At 37.2% G+C, this 20,728-nt stretch overlaps 1 protein-coding gene across 1 annotated transcript in view; it reads left to right on the plus strand.

The window, feature by feature from the left end:
* Positions 1 to 446: 446 nt before the first annotated feature.
* Positions 447 to 20,728, plus strand: part of pde4dip (phosphodiesterase 4D interacting protein) — a gene marked incomplete at its 5' end in the record, with an annotated part of 46,796 nt that continues 26,514 nt past the window's right edge. Inside the window, 8 exon segments of the mRNA XM_014021410.1 lie at positions 447 to 493; positions 595 to 662; positions 5,291 to 5,401; positions 13,787 to 13,863; positions 17,626 to 17,749; positions 17,839 to 17,996; positions 18,082 to 18,238; positions 18,584 to 18,637. Of these exon segments, the coding sequence (XP_013876864.1) occupies positions 447 to 493; positions 595 to 662; positions 5,291 to 5,401; positions 13,787 to 13,863; positions 17,626 to 17,749; positions 17,839 to 17,996; positions 18,082 to 18,238; positions 18,584 to 18,637 (796 nt within the window).

The raw sequence follows: 20,728 nt of genomic DNA on the forward strand, positions 1-20,728 counted from the left end.
TAAATAAACAGCTGAGATGTGATTTGTCCACCAAAGAAATGCTTTACTCCTCGTCCACCTGGTGAACTTGGCCCGCAGCAGTTGTCTTTACATTTCTTGCTCCGGCTGCAGCTGTCAGAGGAATTCACCAGACTCTGACTAGAAGAAAGGGGGCAGCTCTGATGTGTTCAGGGTGTGGAGGAATTATCAGTTGTCTCATGTGATTTTGAGTTTGATCAAATCAGGCGTGTCTGGTATTTTGGTGTTTTTTCTCACCTCCCTGATGAGCTGTTGTTATAATGTGATCAGAAATGTAAACTATTTGAACTCTGATCCCGTCCTCCTCCTCCTCCTCCCTGCACCTCATATCTTCCCTGATAATAAGACCCTCCACACATTCACATTCCCCCCAGAGGTGCAGTCCTCACAGTAAATAAAACACAGTTTTTCTTTTTCCTTTCTGACAGTGTTGTGGAAGAGGATTCTGCAGCCCAAACCACAGGTCACATGACAGGTAGCTTTCATTTTTATCCCGACTTCACCCCTGTTTTTTATGTGGATGTTATATTTTTACTGGGACATCTTTTAAAATGATTCTTATTCATTTTTGTTTAGATTTGTGCAGCGATGAAGCAGACAACTCTCCTCCTCTTCAGCTTCACACGCTCAAGCAGTTTGAACAGGTGAGTTCTTTGATTCGATTTGGAGGAGTTTATTTGTGATTAAGACGTTATATGAACAGTGTGTGAAATGAAACTGCTCTATGGTGACATCACGCGGCAGCAAATCTTTGCTACGTGAAGATAAGCAATGCTTTGACTAAATTTAGATATTTTTGTTTTGCTGTTTTGTCTAATCCAAACACTGAAGGACATATAGAGATCTCCTCCATCTCTTATCATTTGGTGGAAAACACCCAGAACCCTCCTCTGCTATAATCTGCCTCAGGGTGATTCTGACCCACTTTAAGTCTTTGGTGTCCTGTGCTTTGTTAAGTGGAATATCACCACTATATTTTAAGAAGACATTTTAAAAAATGGTGTATTAGAAGTAGGTGTAGAAACTAAGTTTGGCTCAGTGAGCTGTTGCCTCTCAGCGAGAAGATCAAATCAGTTTCCACAGTCCAAAAACATGACTGTTTGGCTAACTGGCAACTCTTAAATTGTCCCTGGTGTGAGTAAGAGTGTGAATGGTTGACTGTCTTTTTGTGGACTTGCAACCTGTCCAGGCCCCTCTGCTGGATATGGGCACCAGTGACCCTGAAAGGAAGAAGCGAGTAAAAGATGGATGTTTAAGCCATTTTTATGTCAATGCATCATTCCATAACCATCATTTTTATGTTTTTGTTTTTTTTTTTGGCACACAGTATCTCATTCCACCATTTTTGTGCTATTTTTACAATTTGTATATCAAATGTTAACTCCTTCAGGACATTCTTTCTATGGCATTTGGTACGTCAGCAATTTATAGCTTTTTCATCAACATTTTTCTTATTAAAAAATGAATGGATCTGTTTTAAGTCCCTACAACCTGTTTTAAAATCTTCACTTTTTCAACTTCTTTGTGCTAATTTCAGCTTCCTTCAGCAGCTATTTTGCTGATTCTAGCTTTTTTCTGGTTTATAGCAATCATTCTGAGCTTGCTTTTCTTCTGCTAATATGATTTTTTTTGTGCTTTCTTTTGTTTTTTCTGCTAATTTTTTTCTTTAGTTTTTTCCTTTCTTTAAAAAACAACAACATAAATTCAACATAAAACAAAAATACCAATCATAAACTAAATGAAAGGTAGCAGAAGAAGATAAAATCTTATTGTATCTGCCCCTTTTTCTCAAATAAATAAATTCAATCAAAAATAATCTTTAGTTTATAAAAAAGCTGAGTTTTTGAGCGAAATTGAGCTTTTTCTCAGCTAAATTCACCTTTTTTGTGATAACTTTTACCATTTTCTTCAGCAAATATGTGCTTATTCTGTTTCTTTGTGCTAATTTCAGCTACTTTAGGCTAGTTTCAATTTTTTCAGCTATTCAGCTTTCAGCATTAAGCATTCACACTGCATTTTTTGCAGGAAATGCAAATTCTCTGGTGTGTAGTTGTCGCTGCTGGCACCTGTAATTTACAGCAGGAGAGTTTTATATCAGAGATGGGTTTTTATACTGGAGACGTGTGTTTCAGGTGCAGATGCAGGAGACAGGACTTCATGCAGTGTGCTGTAGAAATCGTCATGTTTAATTAATGAATTATTAGATTTTTAATGAGTCTTGGTCATTTTCTGGAGCCGTTACCAACAGCTTCTATAGAAATTAGCAGAGCAGGTTCTATGCATTAAATAACTCATCATTATTTGCTAATACACATTAAGCTACGAAAGGTTAAAGGTCACTATGCAACATTTGTCCATCTAACCAAGTCTTGCAATCCTAGCCAAAACGCATTTTTGATCTTGTTTTGAGATGATAAATTATAAGCAAGAACAGAATTTGTTTGATCATTAATCTTGTCAGCTTGGAACTTTTCCTTATTTCAAAAAGGCTTATCAACCACAATTGTCTGATTCCACTGGCAGATTAATCTGCTAAATTTGAAAAGATTCAGACTCAAATTAAGTGAAATAATCTGCCAGTGCAGTGATACAATTGTACTAAATGTAGGGGTCACCTCAAGTGAAGAAACAAGATTTACTGCCTCGAAGCAGGCCTCGGACAGGCCTGACGAGAACGTTATCATGATTTAACAAATGCATAAACATTCTTAGTAAAACACAAATGAATCACGAACAGAAGAGATTGTTCTGTCCATTATCTGATTAAGAGAACTGAGGGGTTCTCTTCCACGGTTAGAATGACCTGTCATGGCCTAAATAGAGTTCAGTTTGTGACAGAGTTCCTGTCCTCTCGTCAGGCGTGTCCGAGGCCTGCTTCGAGGCAGTAAATCTTGTTTCTTCACTCGAGGTGACCCCTACATAAATAAGACAACTTTAATATATCACCACTTTATTAACTATGTTAGTAATTGATTCAAGTAACGTCAGTAACTGTTTAAACGGGGCTTGGAGCTTCTCGAGTTCATAACTGATCAATACAGTGAAAATGTCCCAATTTATGTACTTTTTCATTCATTGTTTGTGATGTAACTTATAGGATTTGCAACACAAGCATGGTTGTGACTCAGAAAAACTTGCTCTGCAGCATTTCTCATATAAAGTGGTTGGAGGCCATCTTTAAAACTGCTGACTCTTTGAACAACCATTAGTTGAGAATGAAGCCATCCTCTGCAGGAGGAGCTGCTGAGCTGTGCTCTAAAGGCGTTTGTGACAAACCAGCCACCGACTGATGAAAGGAGCTCTCAGAGCCGCTAACACGTCAGTATTTGTGTCACCTGGATACTAAAATAAACACACAGGAACACATGCTCTTTATATTACACCTATTTGATTTCTGATCAATAATTAAAGGTTGTGTTTGTGGGGAAAAGCAGTGTAAAACCCCAGTCTGTGTATAAGATGTCATATCTAATGCTCTGTGGAGGCTGACCTTGATCTTCTCTCTGCATTATTTAACAAGACGTAACATGACTCTCCAATCAGTGAAGTCACTGAATGTGTCAAAAACTAAACGGAACAAAACTGGTCTGTCTTTGGTTTTACCCTCTCGACTCGGGCAGACCTTGTTTCGTTTCTCTCAGTGTCTGATCTGAGGGACAGTCAGGGACTCACCACTCTGTGAGTTTCAGGATGCTTCTCTATTAATAGCGCCGTGGCACAGAGCTCCCAGTTCTCGTATTTCTTTTACCTTCTTCTCACTCGTCCGTTTCTCCCAATCCCGTCAGCTTTAGCCGCAGAACAAACTGCTTGATTCTCATCTTGAGTAACAAAATTATGTACAAGCAACAGTGGGATAAAAAGTGAAAAGAAAACTGAATTTCAGAGGAAGCAGATGTGGACGAGTATCATTGCTAGTTCTTTGTACCATGTTAGACTTTTACATACAGTATTTTGTATCACATTTCCAACATGCACTCTGACTCTGTCCAGCACTTAACCCCCCCACCCCCCCTTTAATCTGATGGCACAATCTGGTCCCACCTGACTGATTACATGTCATCAACTCAGTCGTAGAGCTTTTAGTCACTTCCAAGAAGTACAGCTGTTATTTTACACACAGATGCACTTTATCATTTGAAAAGAACACAAATTAAATAAGAGTAACTTTTAAATGAGAACAAATTCTCCCTTTTTGCATAAACTACCTCAGATGACACGTCACTAACTCTGGGATATAATACAAAAAACACATTTTATGGAGTTAAACTGAGACAACAACTTTGTTTTCACAAACCATTAATAGTGACGTGTGTGTGTGTGTGTGATTGTACCCTCTGTTTTAAATCTGGTTATGGCTCCTAAAATTTACATATAATGACAGATGAGTGTTGAACTCAATGGTTTTCTTGTGCTCCCAAAAATCACTGGTTATTTTGTCTCTTCTTGATATTTTATAGTTGTTTTAAAATCCTGTCATCAAACTGGATTAACTTAGTGGTGTAGAAGTTAAGGTATAAACAAACGCACCAAACCCTCTTTATGTTCTTTTAGTGAAAATAGGTTTTCAAAAAGACACCAAGACCCTTGATTCTTAGTACTGTAAGTAAAACTAGAAGATATTCAAACACATAAACCAGCAAAACCATTAAATACATAGTTTCTAAAACACCATGAATTCTAATATTAAGGTTCAAGTTTCCTCTTGAATAGCTTCAGGGTCAGTTTTTTTAATTTTTCTGAGGGTTGTGATTTCCCTTCATAGTGTGTCACAAGTGCCTGTAAGCTCCCCCTCCTTTTCCACCCATCTCCCCTGGCAGTCTGAGATTCCAGGGATGTCTCCTCTGGTAAAATAAGCTCCTGTCCCATCAGGCAGACCACAGAGCACCATGGAGCTGCTGCAGCTGCATCTCTGACTGCAGGGCTGCAGAGTAGCTCTCTGCACCGCAAGACCCTAAAACACTTTAGAGTGTGTGTGTGTTTGTGTGTGAATGTGTTAGTTTTAGTGTGTGTGTGGTTGTGTATAGAGGTCTAAAGGTTATAGGATTAGTCAGTAATAATAGTTATGGAGAAGGTGGCTGGTGGTTCCAGGACTCAAACAGAAGGAAGAGCCCTGACTGCTGCTCTCCTTTAAAATGGGTTTTTGTTCCCCTCTTGGGTGGTGATCCGGAAAAGGACCCAAGAGGACTTTGAGTTTCTGACCCATAACGGACATGTTGAGAGGTGTCGGCACTCTCTGACCGTCATGTCTAACGGTTACCGTACTCTGTCACAGCACCTGAATGACCTGAAGAAGGAGAACTTCAGCCTCAAGCTCCGCATCTACTTCCTGGAGGAGAGGATTCAGCAGAAGTACACGGAGAGCAGCGAGGATGTGTACCGCACGGTGAGTGAGGTCTCACCGCTCTGATCTGTCCTGCTGAGGACGAAATAAAAGGAACAGGTTCACCTTTATGTGTTTTGTTTTTGAAAGAGATTTGGCATCAAGTGTTTGATCTAAAAAGTCTGAACAACTGATAATTCATTGATGCACTGATTGTTGCAGCTCAGGTTTGTGTTTCCCTGATGGGTCAAATAAGAACCTGTGAGGATTTGATTCAGATTTATGAGATGTATTGGATTTCAAGCCCATCATGTTCTTTATGGCTTTAGTTTAATTTGGTAACATGATCTGGCTGCTGTGAGGATGGAGTCACAGCAGATTAAAAAAAACAGATTTTCCATCTTTGGTGTCACTGTTTTACTGTTGTCAAATTATATATTTATAATTTTACATCTTAAAAAAGTGATTTGTGTTTGGAGCAAAGAAATAGCTTTTACTAACATATTGAAGGTATCAGAATCAGTCATGAGAATTTCTGATCAAACAGCTACTTAGAGCTGAACAAATATATCTAAAGCTTTTATGTAAATTTAGATTTCACTTGTTTAGTTTCATATCTCAAGATGAATTAAATCAAAACAAATTTAATTTGTGATTACTTTAATTTTTAAGTTTGAACCTCACATAAATCTATATTATTTTGCACTTTTTCATAAAAATTCAAATCATTTCCCCAATTTATGAATAAAATAGTGATTTATTCTAGGAAAATAGCAGATAAGTGATTTTTACTGTGAAAATTAAATGCTCACATGAATCAAATACAGATGATTTCTAATTCTTCTGCAGACTCATATTGAAACAAGTTGTTTTTTGTGATGCTGTGACATCTTATGGCAATTTTTTATTATTTTATTTATTTTTTGTGGGGGGTTATGGTTGAACTTGTAAATGTTTCATAAATTTAGATATTGTTTGCTTTAAATGTTACTGATAGAATCACTGCAACACAAGCTTTATTTGAAATGTTCTGCTGTAGATTTAATGTGTTTTTGTTGTTACTTGRCTATAAAACTGTGCTGTAAAGAAAATCAGAAAAAATGTGTTTTTGTGCTTTTACCAAGATTGTATTTTGTTCAGCATGTTTGACTTTTTGACTGCATGTTTTTAAAATTACACAATTATTCACTGAAGCATGAGGGTGCAGACAACAGATATTAGTGCTTTATTCACTGTTTCTAATCGTGTTTGTGAGTCTGTCTGCATGTTAGCAGAAGGTGACCCGGGCCAGCTGTTGTCTGGCTGCTGAAGTCCGAGATCAGCATTTTAAACTTGCTTCTTTTACACTTCTGGTTCTTTAAATCCTTTCTGATTAGCAGCTTCTCTTTGATAAAAGAAAACTAAAAGGCTTCGTGATCTGATCAAACAAGACCTTCTTATCTTCCACTCTCGCCGCAGCAGTGATGAGGAAACTGATCCATGTTAAACACAGCTGTGATCAAGGGTTAACAAAAAAGAATCACTTTTTATAGGAAAGATAATCTTGTTTCCAAAATGTTTAGCTGACCCGAGTGTCTCATGTTGGTTACAGTGAAGTGTGTGACTTATTGTCATCTATCTGAAACAGATTAGTGTAACTCAGCCAGGTGGGAGAGTTGTGGGTACATAGAGATCTCACTGAGAGCTCCACGGCCTCTATTTATAGAACAGGCTTCAGATTTATTCATCACATGGATCCTGATGAGTGTCCAAACATCAGAAAATGTCAGGTTTCATTTCTCCTTCTAGAGGCCAGCTCATTTCTCACCCAACCGTTTGAATGTGTGATATAAACAGCTTTTTGCAACATATTCACACAATAATCTTTATTTTGTAGAGTTTGTTGGTCAATTGATTTAATGCCAAGAACAAATGCATTCTGGATGGATCCATGTCAGAATATCAGATGGTACCTCGCTGGTAAAAGATGAGCAGATCAGGTGTTTTGTGGCTCCGCCCTCCTCTGGGTTAAAAGTGGGGCTGTTGCTGGGGGGAGAGGGGGTCAGATTAGCAGACACACGAGTTTCTATATTTAGGACTGTTTTTAGGTTGAGAAGATATTTGTTGTTTTGCAAAGCCTATTGTTGACAGGAGTACAGAGTCCTCTCACAGCTCTGTTCAGAGTGTTGCTGCGGCAGAACGCCTCGAATGTAAACGATGGCCTGTTGGCACACAAATTATGCTATTTATTTAGTTTACATATGATTTTATGTTATTCAGAGGAATGGTTTTGTTTCTTTTGATTGACACAATTCCAGCTAATCTAAATCCTAGTTAGTTCACTCTTTTTTAGTTTTATGAATAAAACTAAAGTGTGCTGCTGTGTTTGACTTTGCTGCTGAATATGTGATGCTAATTTTAATTATATATGTTAATTTTAGAAAATGCTCAATAAAGTACAGGCTGTTAAGCATCATTTGAAGACAGTTTACACCCATATAGATCAACCAGTTTAAGTTTCTATGGAAAATGACAACACAGATTTATTCCGTTTTGCCTTTTTTTACATGCATTTTTTGTTCAATAAATATAAAAAAAACTATTGTTTAACAACAATCCTCAGCAGAACTTGTACGCTTAAGAATTTTCTTTTAGAATGGAAAAAATCGAAATAATTTGCTACAGTAAGCTGGTTGGAGCTGCTGCTGCTGCATTGTTGTTTTGAAAGAAGTGAAACTGGAGTTGCAACATAATGTTGTTTTCATCCAGCTGTTTCTGTATGAAAGGCTGGGGGACAGTGGCAACACTTTTAGCCTTTGGCTCTGTTACACATAGTTTTATTAGGCAAACCAAATGTTTATGCAATAAACTTACATCTCTCTGTTAATAGTCAAAACCATTTCAAGATGATTATAGAACATTCTTCACTAGTTGCCTTTGAATATTATAAGTCAGAAGTTGCAACCGACCCCAGGCCCGGGGACAGATGCAACATTGTTTGGGGGTGGTTGCAGCATGTTATTAATACAATATATTTCACTGTTAACACAAGTTTTGTCATTTTTTAATATATTATTATTATTATTATTATTATTTTATAAAAAAGTATAGTTTAATAATATTAAGGTGTTATTGATCATTTTAGATCAAAAGACGTATAGATTTACCTTGATGAGTAGACTTTATGAGCATTTGTCAAAGAATCAAATTATGAAATACAATCAGCTTTCAGTGACAGGAAGAATTGTACAATTTGTGAGGAAATTTACTTTTGTTTGGCTTATTGTCAGTATGCATCTATTGTGCAAAATTTACATTGAAGAAAACTGGGACTCAAAAAAAAATTGTTGAAAACCACAACTGAAGAAAATTCATCCTAAACACTTTTAAGTTTTAAACTATAAAACTGCCATGAACACCTAATATCTATTTAAATATAAATTTAATATTAACTTTATGAGCACTGTTTTTATATTTATTCACTGTCAGCTATGATGAAACCTCATATGTTTATGCTGACCTTAATACATACCAACCATATTAGCTAAAAGTTAATTTATCACTTGTTTAAACCATAAGTTTGAGCTGAATCACCAAAACAATGACAACAGCATTACAAAAACCAAACTAAGGGGAAAAAAATAATTTTTGTGCCATAAAAACAGTTTTTTCCCCCACAAATCCTGGTGCAGCTTTTTAATCTGCTTCCTTGTTTCTGGGTATTGAAGGGTAATTTTATTTAACAGCTGTGTGATAATTGATATTATTGTAAGTTTTAATGATAGTTGTAATGGAACTAATACTTTTATGTTTAAGCAAGTAATTCATGACATCGTTTAATGACCTAGGTTTTCATGACATGCTGTTCATCTGCAGATAGAATGATTAAAGTCAGAACAAGATTTKCTAACAACAGTCATTCTTAGATATCACTTGTGTTTATCTTTGTGTTTTCCATTGACCTTGTWTCAAATCTTGCTAAGATGACATAATGGTGTTTGTTAATATATATGAGGCCTCTCGAGACACAGTGAGTAGTGTGGAGAGACAGTGACAGAGAGAAGCAGAGGCACAGAGACAGGGCAGGTTGTTCTCTGTGTTTCCTGTTGTTGCAATAAAACTCAGCTGATCATCTCATGGAGTACCTTCATTCTTGGACCACACATTTCTGTCTTTGTTAAATAAATATTGCCATAACAGTTGGCATTGTTGGCAGAGACCACTAGGAGATCGACGGACCAAGACCACATTGCAGGTGGACTGATATGAGTGAGCAAGGACTGGACTGCTCAGGACCATGTCTCCAGCCGGATGAAAAGAACCTTTTTATGGTAAATTGTTTTTACAACAGAGATATGCTGGTGCTGGTTGTGATGGATGATCTTCAATAAAAAAAAGAACATTGGATTTTATTTTTGGCTGTTGAAGAACCTGAGAAGATTTTTGAAACATCATCTGCTGAGAGTGAGTAAAAGCTTCAAGATGCCTCCTTACTTTTCCAAAGAGGATTTCTGCCAGCTTCTCCAAAAGGWGACGGTGTTGGAGCTCAAGATTCATCATTTGGAAGAGATGAATGCTTTGGAGAACTCAACATGCGTTTTAATGGGTGAGAAGGCTGAGATGAGAGATCCACTGGACAAGAAGATGGAAGCTGCTTCTGAGTGTAAAACTGTATGGGACTCTCTTTGTGCCAGACCAAAACATCTCTCAGGAAGGATTCAGCTCTTAGATGGCATCGAATGGCCATAATTACAGAGAAATGCTTTTTCTCCTCCAGCGAGGAGAAGAAAGCAACAGGCTGTAATCAAAACACCTGATAACAAGCCAGAGAAATGAAGCAGTGTTTCTTCAAAACAGATTCACACCACTGGAAGAAACTGAGTCTGAACAAAGTTCATCYKSTGAYYTCAGAGAGGGACCTGAGACCAGATCCAGATCCAACTCAAAGCCAAAGCAAGTCCAAAAAGACACTTTCAAAAATCAAGAAATGCTGATCATCACAGATAAAATGGTGAATGAGATCAGAGGCTTCTGGAACAATAAAAAAGTCAAAGTTCTGAGTTTTACTGATAAAATGTCTGACCTCACAGAGAAGATTCTGGAAATCTCAGCTGAGTATCCAACTTTGAATACACTCATCATTCATACAGGAAGTGATGAAGTTATGAACCGACAGTCAGAAATCCTGAAGAAGGATTTTATTCTGCTGCTGAATGCAGTTAACAATCTCAACATGGATGTGTTCCTCAGTGGGCCCGTTCCTGCAGCAAGAGGAGGAGCTGAGAGGTTCAGCAGACTGTTGGCTCTTAATGTTTTTTTTTGTTTTTTTTTTTTTTGGAAAAGTCCTGTGCTGACCACTCTGTGTTTTGTGGATAACTTTGATCTCTTCTGGGAAAGAAAACATCTCTTCAGGTCTGATGGAATGACTGAATCAAACTGGAGCACAGCTTCTGGCTTCCAACATRAAGTATTTCCTGAACAAAGTTCTGGCTGGAAACAAACAGGAAAAACCACAACAGATGACGTCTGAAGGACAGCTGGAGAAAACTGAGATATCGATGGAACACAGTGTGCCAGTTATTGATAAGAAGACTGCTTCAGAATCAGAACCAGAGAGAGAGGAGTTACTTCAACCTGCAGAACCAGCATCACAAACAAAGGATCTCTTGGACTCTGAGACCCCAACAGGACAGCAAGTGGAATGCCCCCTCCTGGATTTTACTAACAACATGAAAGAACCTGGCGAGATTAATTTCAAACAAACGCCATGCCCAAATCCAGCTAACCCTCCTCTTCCAGCCCCTCGCACTAAACCAAGATCTACAAAAAGATTCACAGAGCACCACCACCACCTCTGACCCTTCCACACATCAAAACAGGCAATCCTGTTTGTGTTCAAGATGATCCAAAGACTTTTGTGCGATAATTATGTTTTGGGGTTAGAAATTACTGTAGGAGGAATAAAAATTGAATTACTGGGGTTGGGATTTCAGAAAAGTACATATACTTAGGTTTATGTTGAAATGTCTTTTTTTAAAAATACATTAAAGAGTTTTTTTGTTTTATTGATCATTTAATTGGTGATTTAATGATCAGATGGGGGAGATGTAATGGAACTAATACTTTTATGATGAAGCAAGTAATTCATGACATCCTTTAATGACCTAGGTTTTCATGACATGCTGTTCATCTGCAGACAGAATGATTAAAGTCAGAACAAGATTTTCTAACAACAGTCATTCTTAGATATCACTTGTGTTTATCTTTGTGTTTTCCATTGACCTTGTATCAAATCTTGCTAAGATGACATAATGGTGTTTGTTAATATATATATGAGGCCTCTCGAGACACAGTGAGTAGTGTGGAGAGACAGTGACAGAGAGAAGCAGAGGCACAGAGACAGGGCAGGTTGTTCTCTGTGTTTCCTGTTGTTGCAATAAAACTCAGCTGATCATCTCATGGAGTACCTTCATTCTTGGACCACGTATTTCTGTCTTTGTTAAATAAATATTGCCATAACAGTAATAATATTTTTTCTTAATCAGAACAAATGCAGAAAATTTAGTTAAATAAATAAAAATATTAAAGTTTCATTATAATATACTTTCTGTCACCAAAATTAAGGCAATGAGGATTTTGCTTGTGTGTTTGTCTGTTAGCAAAATATTTCTGAAACCATGGATCTATAATATTTTAGACAACTTATGAAACTATTTATGCCTAAATTAAATTAATCCATGTTGAAGATAGAATTTAAAAATCAACTGGAAGCCTCTCTTACATACTGTAATCCTAACAAATAGATCAAATATATAACTTTTATTAGTCAAAGTGGAAAAAAGCATTTCACATGTTGGCATAAGTTGTCTAAAACATCATTGTGTGACAGAGAATCCTGCTCAGCTCTAACAGATCAAACGTTACAGTTTGTTTAAGTCAAATAAGTCATTATTTCTCCACAGAAGAAGATATTTAGTCTAATTTCCTGGTATGAAAAGCAGCGGGTGAAATGCATTCCTTCAATTTGTGCTACAAATAATCAATATGTTTAGGAGTTGGATTAAACTTTTTGAACATGAGAAGATTTTTTTTGTAAGATATTATCTTAAGCTGTGTATATATATATATATACACACACACACACATAAATTTATTTAGATGTTTTTATATATTATTTATTTGTTGATTAATTGGATTTGATCTGTTATTATAAAAACATAATCGGAATAATAACATAATAATAATATGCAGTGATCAATAAGGAAAAAAATGCGGTTTTTACATTATTAAAGAAATAGTTGCTTGTTTTCAGCAGTTCAAGTCGTAAATTTAGAGATGTTTCTTCACTAAAAGGCCTTGTCACACTGTCATGTTTTAGCCAACTTATTAAACCTTTTTATGACTAAATATCTCATATACGTTATATATTTGATCTAATTGTTAGCACTGCAGTTTGTTTACATCCAGTTGATTTTTATTCCATCTTCAGTGTAGACATCTTCGAAGTCAGACAGAATTTTCAGAAGTTGTATAAACAATGGCTTAAAGATTTGCTATAACACTGTCTTCAGCAGATCAAAGTCACAATAGGTTTTCTGTTATTATTAAATCTATTTTTTAATTGTCTCTTGTAAACATGGTTAGTCTTGACTCCGCTCTCGTGCAGAATAACAGTGCGCACCTGTGGTTTGTTCAGAGTTTATTTTCACACAGCTGCAGATCTCAGAGCTCTTTCTGAACATAACAGAGAAGCTCATGATAATGAGTGACAGCGACGTCTGAGCGGCACGTAAACACAGATAAACACACGACCAGGTGACCTCTTCAGGCTGTCAGAGGGCAGAATGGAAAGAATGAATCCCTCAATGCTCTCTGTTTAAACCCCCTCAGTCAAATGCCCCCCCCCCCCCCACACACACACACACACACAACCCAGTGTGGACCCAAGCAGGTAAACAAACTGCAGAGCTCAGCCCTCGGCTCCTGTGTGTGGCTGTGTGAGCTGCTCTGCATTCTCCAGCTCAAAATAGAAATTCCCTGACAGTCGGTCAGATGTTCTGTAAGGATGATTTACACAGTGGGATGGGACCATCTGACAAGAGCTTTATTTTTAATAAAATACACAGACGTAGCAAAGATTTAGGCAAAAAAAAGCATTTTGCTGAAGATTGAAAACATGTCCAAAATAAGATGATTCCTGTTTGTGTTTTTAAAGACCATCATGATGTAAACAGCAACTATTTCAATATTAGCCTTTATAATATTTATTTTTCCCTGCGACCCAAGGAAGAAGCGGGCAAAAGATGATGGATTGTTATTTTATTTGGATCTTCACGTGTTTTACCCAATTCTGAGGACTGAAAATTATGAACCACTCTCAGGGATGTTGAGTTATAGGTATTTTCTGGCATTTGTTTGTGATTGCATGATTTGATTAATTGATCCCCTCCCACTCTTCATCTGCTGCAGAACATTGAGCTGAAGGTGGAAGTAGAGAGCTTGAAGAAGGAGCTCCAGGACAAACAAGAACTTCTGGATAAAGCCCTGTAAGTTCAACAACACAAACCTCAGTTTATGTATGAAAACGTTTAGATTTTCAAGTTGCAGTCTGTCAGAGGGTTGCAGTTTGATCATCTGTTTTGAAATGCAGCTCAATAAAATTATTTTAAAAATCCTCTCATTAAACATCCTAATTTATGCCTTAATAATTTTTCTAAACCTTGAGTAAATTGGAAGAACGTCTCATTGCTCACATTAATTTAGACCAAACTGTACAGAATAATTTAAAAGTAAGCTGCAGGGACTTCCTGTCAAAGTTTTTGTGACAAACAATTTTGCTGAAAACAAACTGCAACAACATTGTTTTTTTATTGAGCTTCAGGCTTATTAAGGTAACATTTCTCCTGTTGTCTACTACTTAGTCTCCTTGTTTACTTTGTCAGAAATATTCAGGAGACAATGAGAAAGTTTAAAAGCATTGTTGAGCTGAATATCAGGGTGAAAATCAGAAGGTAAACATGAGTGTAACGTTACACAACTGATGTCTCTTGTCCTTTTTTCCTTTCTGTTGTAAAGACATTTAATATTTTTCAAGGATGCAATCCAACAGGTTGGTGGTGTTGAGCTGTAATTCTATCAGAAGTTAGTCACCAGATCCATAATGCTTTGTTCAAAACTCAGAGACCCAAAGAAAGAATGAGATTCAGAGGAACAGAGATTGGATTTCTGTGATAGTCATTGTGTGAATGAATACTGAGTCAGCATTCACACAGGCGCTTTCCTGTTTCTAGTGATTGAAAAATGTTTTATTTTTATTTTTATTTGACTCAAACTACTTCTGTACACTTTGGACTATTTTAACCTATAACTTATCAGGAATCATGTAAACATGTAGCTTTATTTACAAGCGTTTTCTCAATAGACAGATTCTTTTCAAGAATCTCTTGAAAATCTTTTTTTTAAATTTTGACTCCTTATTCTACCTGTAGCTTTTAGCAGCAAATTTGCAAATTTTGCTTTTTAGTTGCATTTCCTCTTAATTAAACTTAATGCTACAATTTTGCTAAATTAGCCTTTTAAGTACTGGTTTGTCAATTTATGACTTTAGCTGTGATTTTATTCATTTTAACTTTTAGTTACTGTTTTTATTATTTTAGAGTTTAGCTTCAGTTTAGCTAATTCGGACTTTTATCTACGGTTTTGCTAAGTTAAGTTTTAGCTTTGGTTTTGATTAATTTAAGATTTTAGCTACTGTTTCTCAAATTTTACCCCTTTTATTTTGTTTTTTTCTTGTTTCAACTCATGATTTAGTTTCAAGTCGTTCGCCAAATTTCGACCAAGTTGAAAAAAATGGATGTGAACTGAGCCAAGTTTTCACTTTTCGAGTACTAACATCAGTAAAGTAGTTTTTATTGTTTGATTCTGCCTCCATGAGTCAAATTCTTTGGTTTTCGAGTCAGCAGAGCATCAGTTCCAGCAGTCTGCCGGCAGGTCAAACAGTCGACAGACCAAGACCACTAAGTGTCCACTCAACACCACGGACACATGTCCCCGAGACACACACTGATATTATTTAGACTAGTTTGAAAATACCTCTGTTATCTGAGCTGCTGCATGTGCCAGATGGAGTTAAAAACGTGTGTCGAGGGCGTCTGGAACAGGTTCTGTGGCGACAGAGAGGCGTGTGCCATTCTGGGAGCAGGAATTCCGGGATGCAGCCGTTCACTAAGTGATACATCGAGATGCTTTTAAAGACCCAAAGTGTGAGAAAACCTTGTTGTGAGTCACATCAGGAAAATCAGGGCGGGTGTGAAAACAATAAATCCAAGTTTAGAAACCGTATGTGTCAGCTTGTATGATCTGTGACATTATTTTATGACTAATAATAATAATAATAGAACATTTAATGRGCACAGCACGCAGCGTGGGTGGGGCACTTATTTCATCTCAGCTATAAGTGGACGGTGTGAGGACATACCACAGCCCTGCAGCACACAGACAAGCGGTGACATCAGATTTTTCTCTTGGCTCTCCCTGACGTCTCCATCGGGTCCTAAAACCAACCTGTCTGATGTCTGCGTGCATGTAAACAGTGACTAATTCCACTTTCAACACTGACAAGTACAGTAACTGGTAAAATAACAACCCTGAGATTATTTTAGATCCGTCACTTAAACTGTTACTGGGTAGGAAGGGCAGAGGTTTTAAGGATTTGATTCAGCTCTTAGTCCTGAGCATCCTCGAGGCTGTAATAACTGTTAAAACTTGGAGAACTAACTAATTTTACTCATGTGCTGCAGCATTCTGGATCAACTCACTGCAAAATCTGTCCACCTAACCAAGTTTTAAAATCTTATATCCAGCCAAAAAGTCTTTTTGATCTTGTTTTGAGATTCACTAAACAAGAACTGATTGTGTAAGAATAATAATCTTGTTTTCAGAATGTGTAAGATTATTTGTTTGAAAATTTGACTCAAATTAAGTCAAAAATTTCTGGCAATGGAGTGAGAAAATTTAATTTGGTAAAATTCTTGAAATAAGAAAAAACTGAGTCAAATCAAGTATTTCAAGAATCTTACCAAATAAAATTTTCTCACTCCATTGGCAGAAATTTTTTTACTTAATTTGAGTCAAATTTTCAAGCTAACAAGACAAATAATCTTACACATTCTGAAAACAAGATTATTATTCTTACACAATCAGTTCTTGTTTAGTAAACCAGTCTCAAAACAAGATCAAAAAGACATCTTGGCTGGATATCAGATTTTAATTGGTTAGGTGGACATTTTTTGCAGTGAGACATTTCAATAACAAAAAGTTATGATGGTTCAATCAAGAAGTAACAAATGAATAAACCAGTTATTTTAGGCATTAAAGAATGAGTTTCTATGATATGTGTTAAGTTTAAGCACATTTCCTGTCAAAAATATCTTCAGTGTCTCCTACAGTGGTGCTCTAGGCCAGTGTTTCCCAAAGTTGGGGTCGGGACCCAAAGTGGGGTCCTGAAACATCAAGGTGGGGTCCTGAAAAAAATTTCTGAATTAATTACATTTTTGCCTTAGTTGTTACAAAGGAGCGAGGTTAGTGTATTTAAAATGGATAAATGTAGTATAAAAAATATTGTTACTCTGCTCATGTTTAGTTGACTTGATACAAATATTTATCATCCAAAAATAGTTGGGGGCACAGGTCTCTGCTACTGTTATTTTGTGGGTCAAAACCTGAAAAGTTTGGGAACCACTGCACTTTGGTTCCCAAAGTTGGGCTTKGGRCCCAATTATGRGTCATGAAGCACCTTGGATAATCTCCAGAAATCAATTTAAAGGGTAATAAAATAATTGCTGATGTAATATTTTCCCTATAATTATTACAAAAACACAAAATAAGTATAAATAAGTATATATATTTGTGTACAAGCTGTTTAGATTGTCAAAAAGCCTGTGTTTTTAGGGTTATTAACGAAGTTCATGTACTCAGACCAGTAATATTTGGGGTCACACGTTTCTGCCGTGGATAGTTAGTGGGTCAGAAGACAAAAAGTTTGGGAACCACTGCTCTAGGCCAACGTAAAGCCGTCACGAATGAAGAGTTCCAGACCCAAATATGGCAATCTTTTCCACTTCTAAATACAGACACAGAAAAGTCAAACTCATCCAGACGTTATCAGCTTTGAGACATGATAATAAACTCACAACTGGGTTGAGTTCAGAGTGTTAGAGCCAATCAAATCCAGCTCTTTTAACCAAGAATCTGTCGCTGACCTTTGTGTAAGCTGATCTTTATTGTGTTTTTATTTTAACGTTTTTTAGCACAACAGCAGAAAGTTTGACCAACAACAATGAAGCAGAGCTGCAGAGACGATGTCAGGAGCGACAGCAGGAAATTGACCACATGCAGCAGGTGCTGGAGACCAAGATTCAGCTCCTGCAGGAGGTTCGCCTGCCCTAACTGTTACCATCAGCACACCCGTACGCTTCCTTCGTCATCACAAATCACTCATGCTTCTCCGTGTGGGTTTGCAGGAGGCCCAGCTAGCTCGCAGCGAGGCTGAGAGGATGGCCTCGCTGGCCGGGTCCCACTCCCACGCCTCCCTCGTTTCACTGGACGCCGCCATGGAGGAGATCCCCGAGGACGAGAGGCCTCCACACCTCCTGTCCCCGTCCAACACCAGCAAAGACAGGTACAGAAGACCGAGAGAGAGATCAGAAACAAATCTGTTCTTATAAACCCCAAACTAATGAAATCAACCGTCTGTTTGCATTAAGGCTAATAGAGGAACTGACCGAAGAGCTTCACTCTAATGAGGCCTTCATCACCGAGCTCTGCGACGAGAAAGAAACACTCACGCTCAGGGTTGGAGAGCTGGAGGAACAAGTTCAGGAGCTGTCCTCATCTCTGCTACAGAAGGACAAGGACATTGAGGTATCTGAGCTTATTGTTGTTATAAAAATGTGAGCAGGAGGCAAACAGATGACTTCATTAGTCATTCTACTGATCAACAACAACACTTTCTGGTCACTTTACATGTCTTCAATCCAACCAATCAGAAGCTAGCTGTCATTTAAAACAAGTGAACCACAAAAACAATTTCTTGTTTTCAACACTTGCTGTTAAACATATTTTAAAAACATGTATGTCAGAATTCTGACCATTAATGTAATTTCCTTTTATATTAATTCTATTAGCTGAAATTAAGAGCATTACCTTTTAATTATGTGTTTACATTAATGTGAAATTTTGTATGTAATTTATTTGTCTTTATTGCAGTTTTATCAAGAGGAACTGGGTCAGGAGAGGCTGAGAATCGAACAGGAGATGCAGGTATAATTAAATCTTTATTTTGGTTTTCAGAACAACTCAGAATTCATAGTTTCAGATTTATTGTTAAAAAGAGCAGACGGTTTCATTAGAGTCTGTGCCTCCTAAAACACAGCATATTGTAGATGTGTCCCCTCACATATACAGAGGGCCAAGTCCCAAAGTGGAGAAATAGTGCATTAATCAAAATGTTTGCAACAAATGTATTTTGTCAAAATGATCAAATACTTTTCATTTAAACGAAGTTTTTCTGCGAGGTAGCAAAGTTTTTTTCTTCCCAGGTGATAAATCTTAATATAATCCAAATACTGTTTGAGGTTTTCACTTTATAATGACATCAAAAATTCCTCATTAGAATAACGTAACAACTGGAATCAGACTAAATATCAAAGTTATCTTGATTAGGAAGGCAAATCATGAAATATCTCTGGAATCTTTCAAATCTGGGATACAAATGTAGCTTAAAAAGCTGGAATCTGAAAATGTGTTCAGGTCATTTTGATCAAATTTGATTAATTTACAAAGAACAAAGTTATAATGCAGCTAAAAGGATCAATGTTCACAATAAATCGGAACACGTCAACATCCAATAAAACAACTCTGTTGTCTTTTTGCTGCCTGCTGTAACCTTGTGAGAAGATTAAATCAGCTTTCTGGAGCTACCAGAGAGGAGCAGCGTGACACACAGAAGGGGTGTTATGTCAAGCTGCCATATTACTGAGACTTTATCTCATCACATAAAGTGACAGAATTTCATTTCATGTACAGACTGTGACTGCAGCGACATCCCCAAGGACACACGGCTCTTCTGTTAACAGCAGCAGCTGCCCTCTTTGCTCAGACAGAATATTTTTAATTGACAATCATAACATTCAGCCCTTCTTATCTTAGCAGTATGAAATGCTTGCTATTTGGATTTTGCCTATTTATTATTGAAGTCCACCACCATGAAATATATATATATATATATATATATATATATATATTAGTTATTTTTTACAAATGCTGAGTAAAGATTTGGTTTGGTAGTAACTGAGAGTCCTCCCCAACACTTAAAAGCATAAACAGCGTGAAAGAGCTTCATTTAAAACTTTGCGTTGCAGGGTGACAAGTGGAGGAATGTGAAGTTCCTTTATTTGTGACAGTTTTTTGCCTCCAGCATGTTTGTTGTTGGGTGTGTTGCTCACTGGCAGCGTTTTGTTTGTAGAGCGCCTCTGCAATCGGCTCAACTTGTAAATCAATTTTTAAATGAAGAATGCAAATGTACAAGCAGAGCAGGTCCTCAGCTCCAACTATAGAGTTGCTTGGAGGAAATAAGGAAAAATGTTGGAGCGCAAGTCTTCGTGACGTGACTGTCAGCGGAGAAAATGACAACGTTCGCACTTTGTGCGTTTACGTGATGAAGTATGGCGTTTGATTGTGATTGCTGTGTTTGAAGCATCTGTTTGCCAACGCGCAGAGCTGATGTTTGCCATCGGATGTTGGTTTGATGAGCTGGGCACGAACGTGTGAAAGAGTTCTTCTTAGACAAAACTCGGCATGGGTTCAGTCCCTGCACTGATGGACTGTTTTAAAGAGACATAAACTGAATCTCACACTGAAAACTTTAGACCTGAAAAAGAAAAAAAATTGTATAGGTCTTCAGGACGGGTTCTTCTTTAATGAAACGTTTCGTCTCTCCTCCAAGAGACTTCTTCAGTCTGAGAGTTTCAGGCAAAATTCAGGCTTTTAAGCCCTGCCTCCATGTGACTGATACTCACATCACACGGCTATCATTGACACCTAATTAACACTTGTTGTAACACTTATTAACACTTATTGTAATATTACAACTTATTTACAATAAGTGTTAATTAGGTGTCAATGATAGCCATGTGATGTGAGTATCAGTCACATGGAGGCAGGGCTTAAAAGCCTGAATTTTGCCTGAAACTCTCAGACTGAAGAAGTCTCTTGGAGGAGAGACGAAACGTTTCATTAAAGAAGAACCCGTCCAGAAGACCTACACAATTTTTTTTTCTTTTTGATTTTTTACCTGGATTACTGAGATGCATCAGGACAATAACTGAAATACTTTAATAATAACTTAAATAC

This window comes from Austrofundulus limnaeus, unplaced genomic scaffold, assembly GCF_001266775.1.
Source record: "Austrofundulus limnaeus strain Quisiro unplaced genomic scaffold, Austrofundulus_limnaeus-1.0 Scaffold3, whole genome shotgun sequence".
In the NCBI taxonomy this organism is placed as follows: Eukaryota; Metazoa; Chordata; class Actinopteri; order Cyprinodontiformes; family Rivulidae; genus Austrofundulus; species Austrofundulus limnaeus.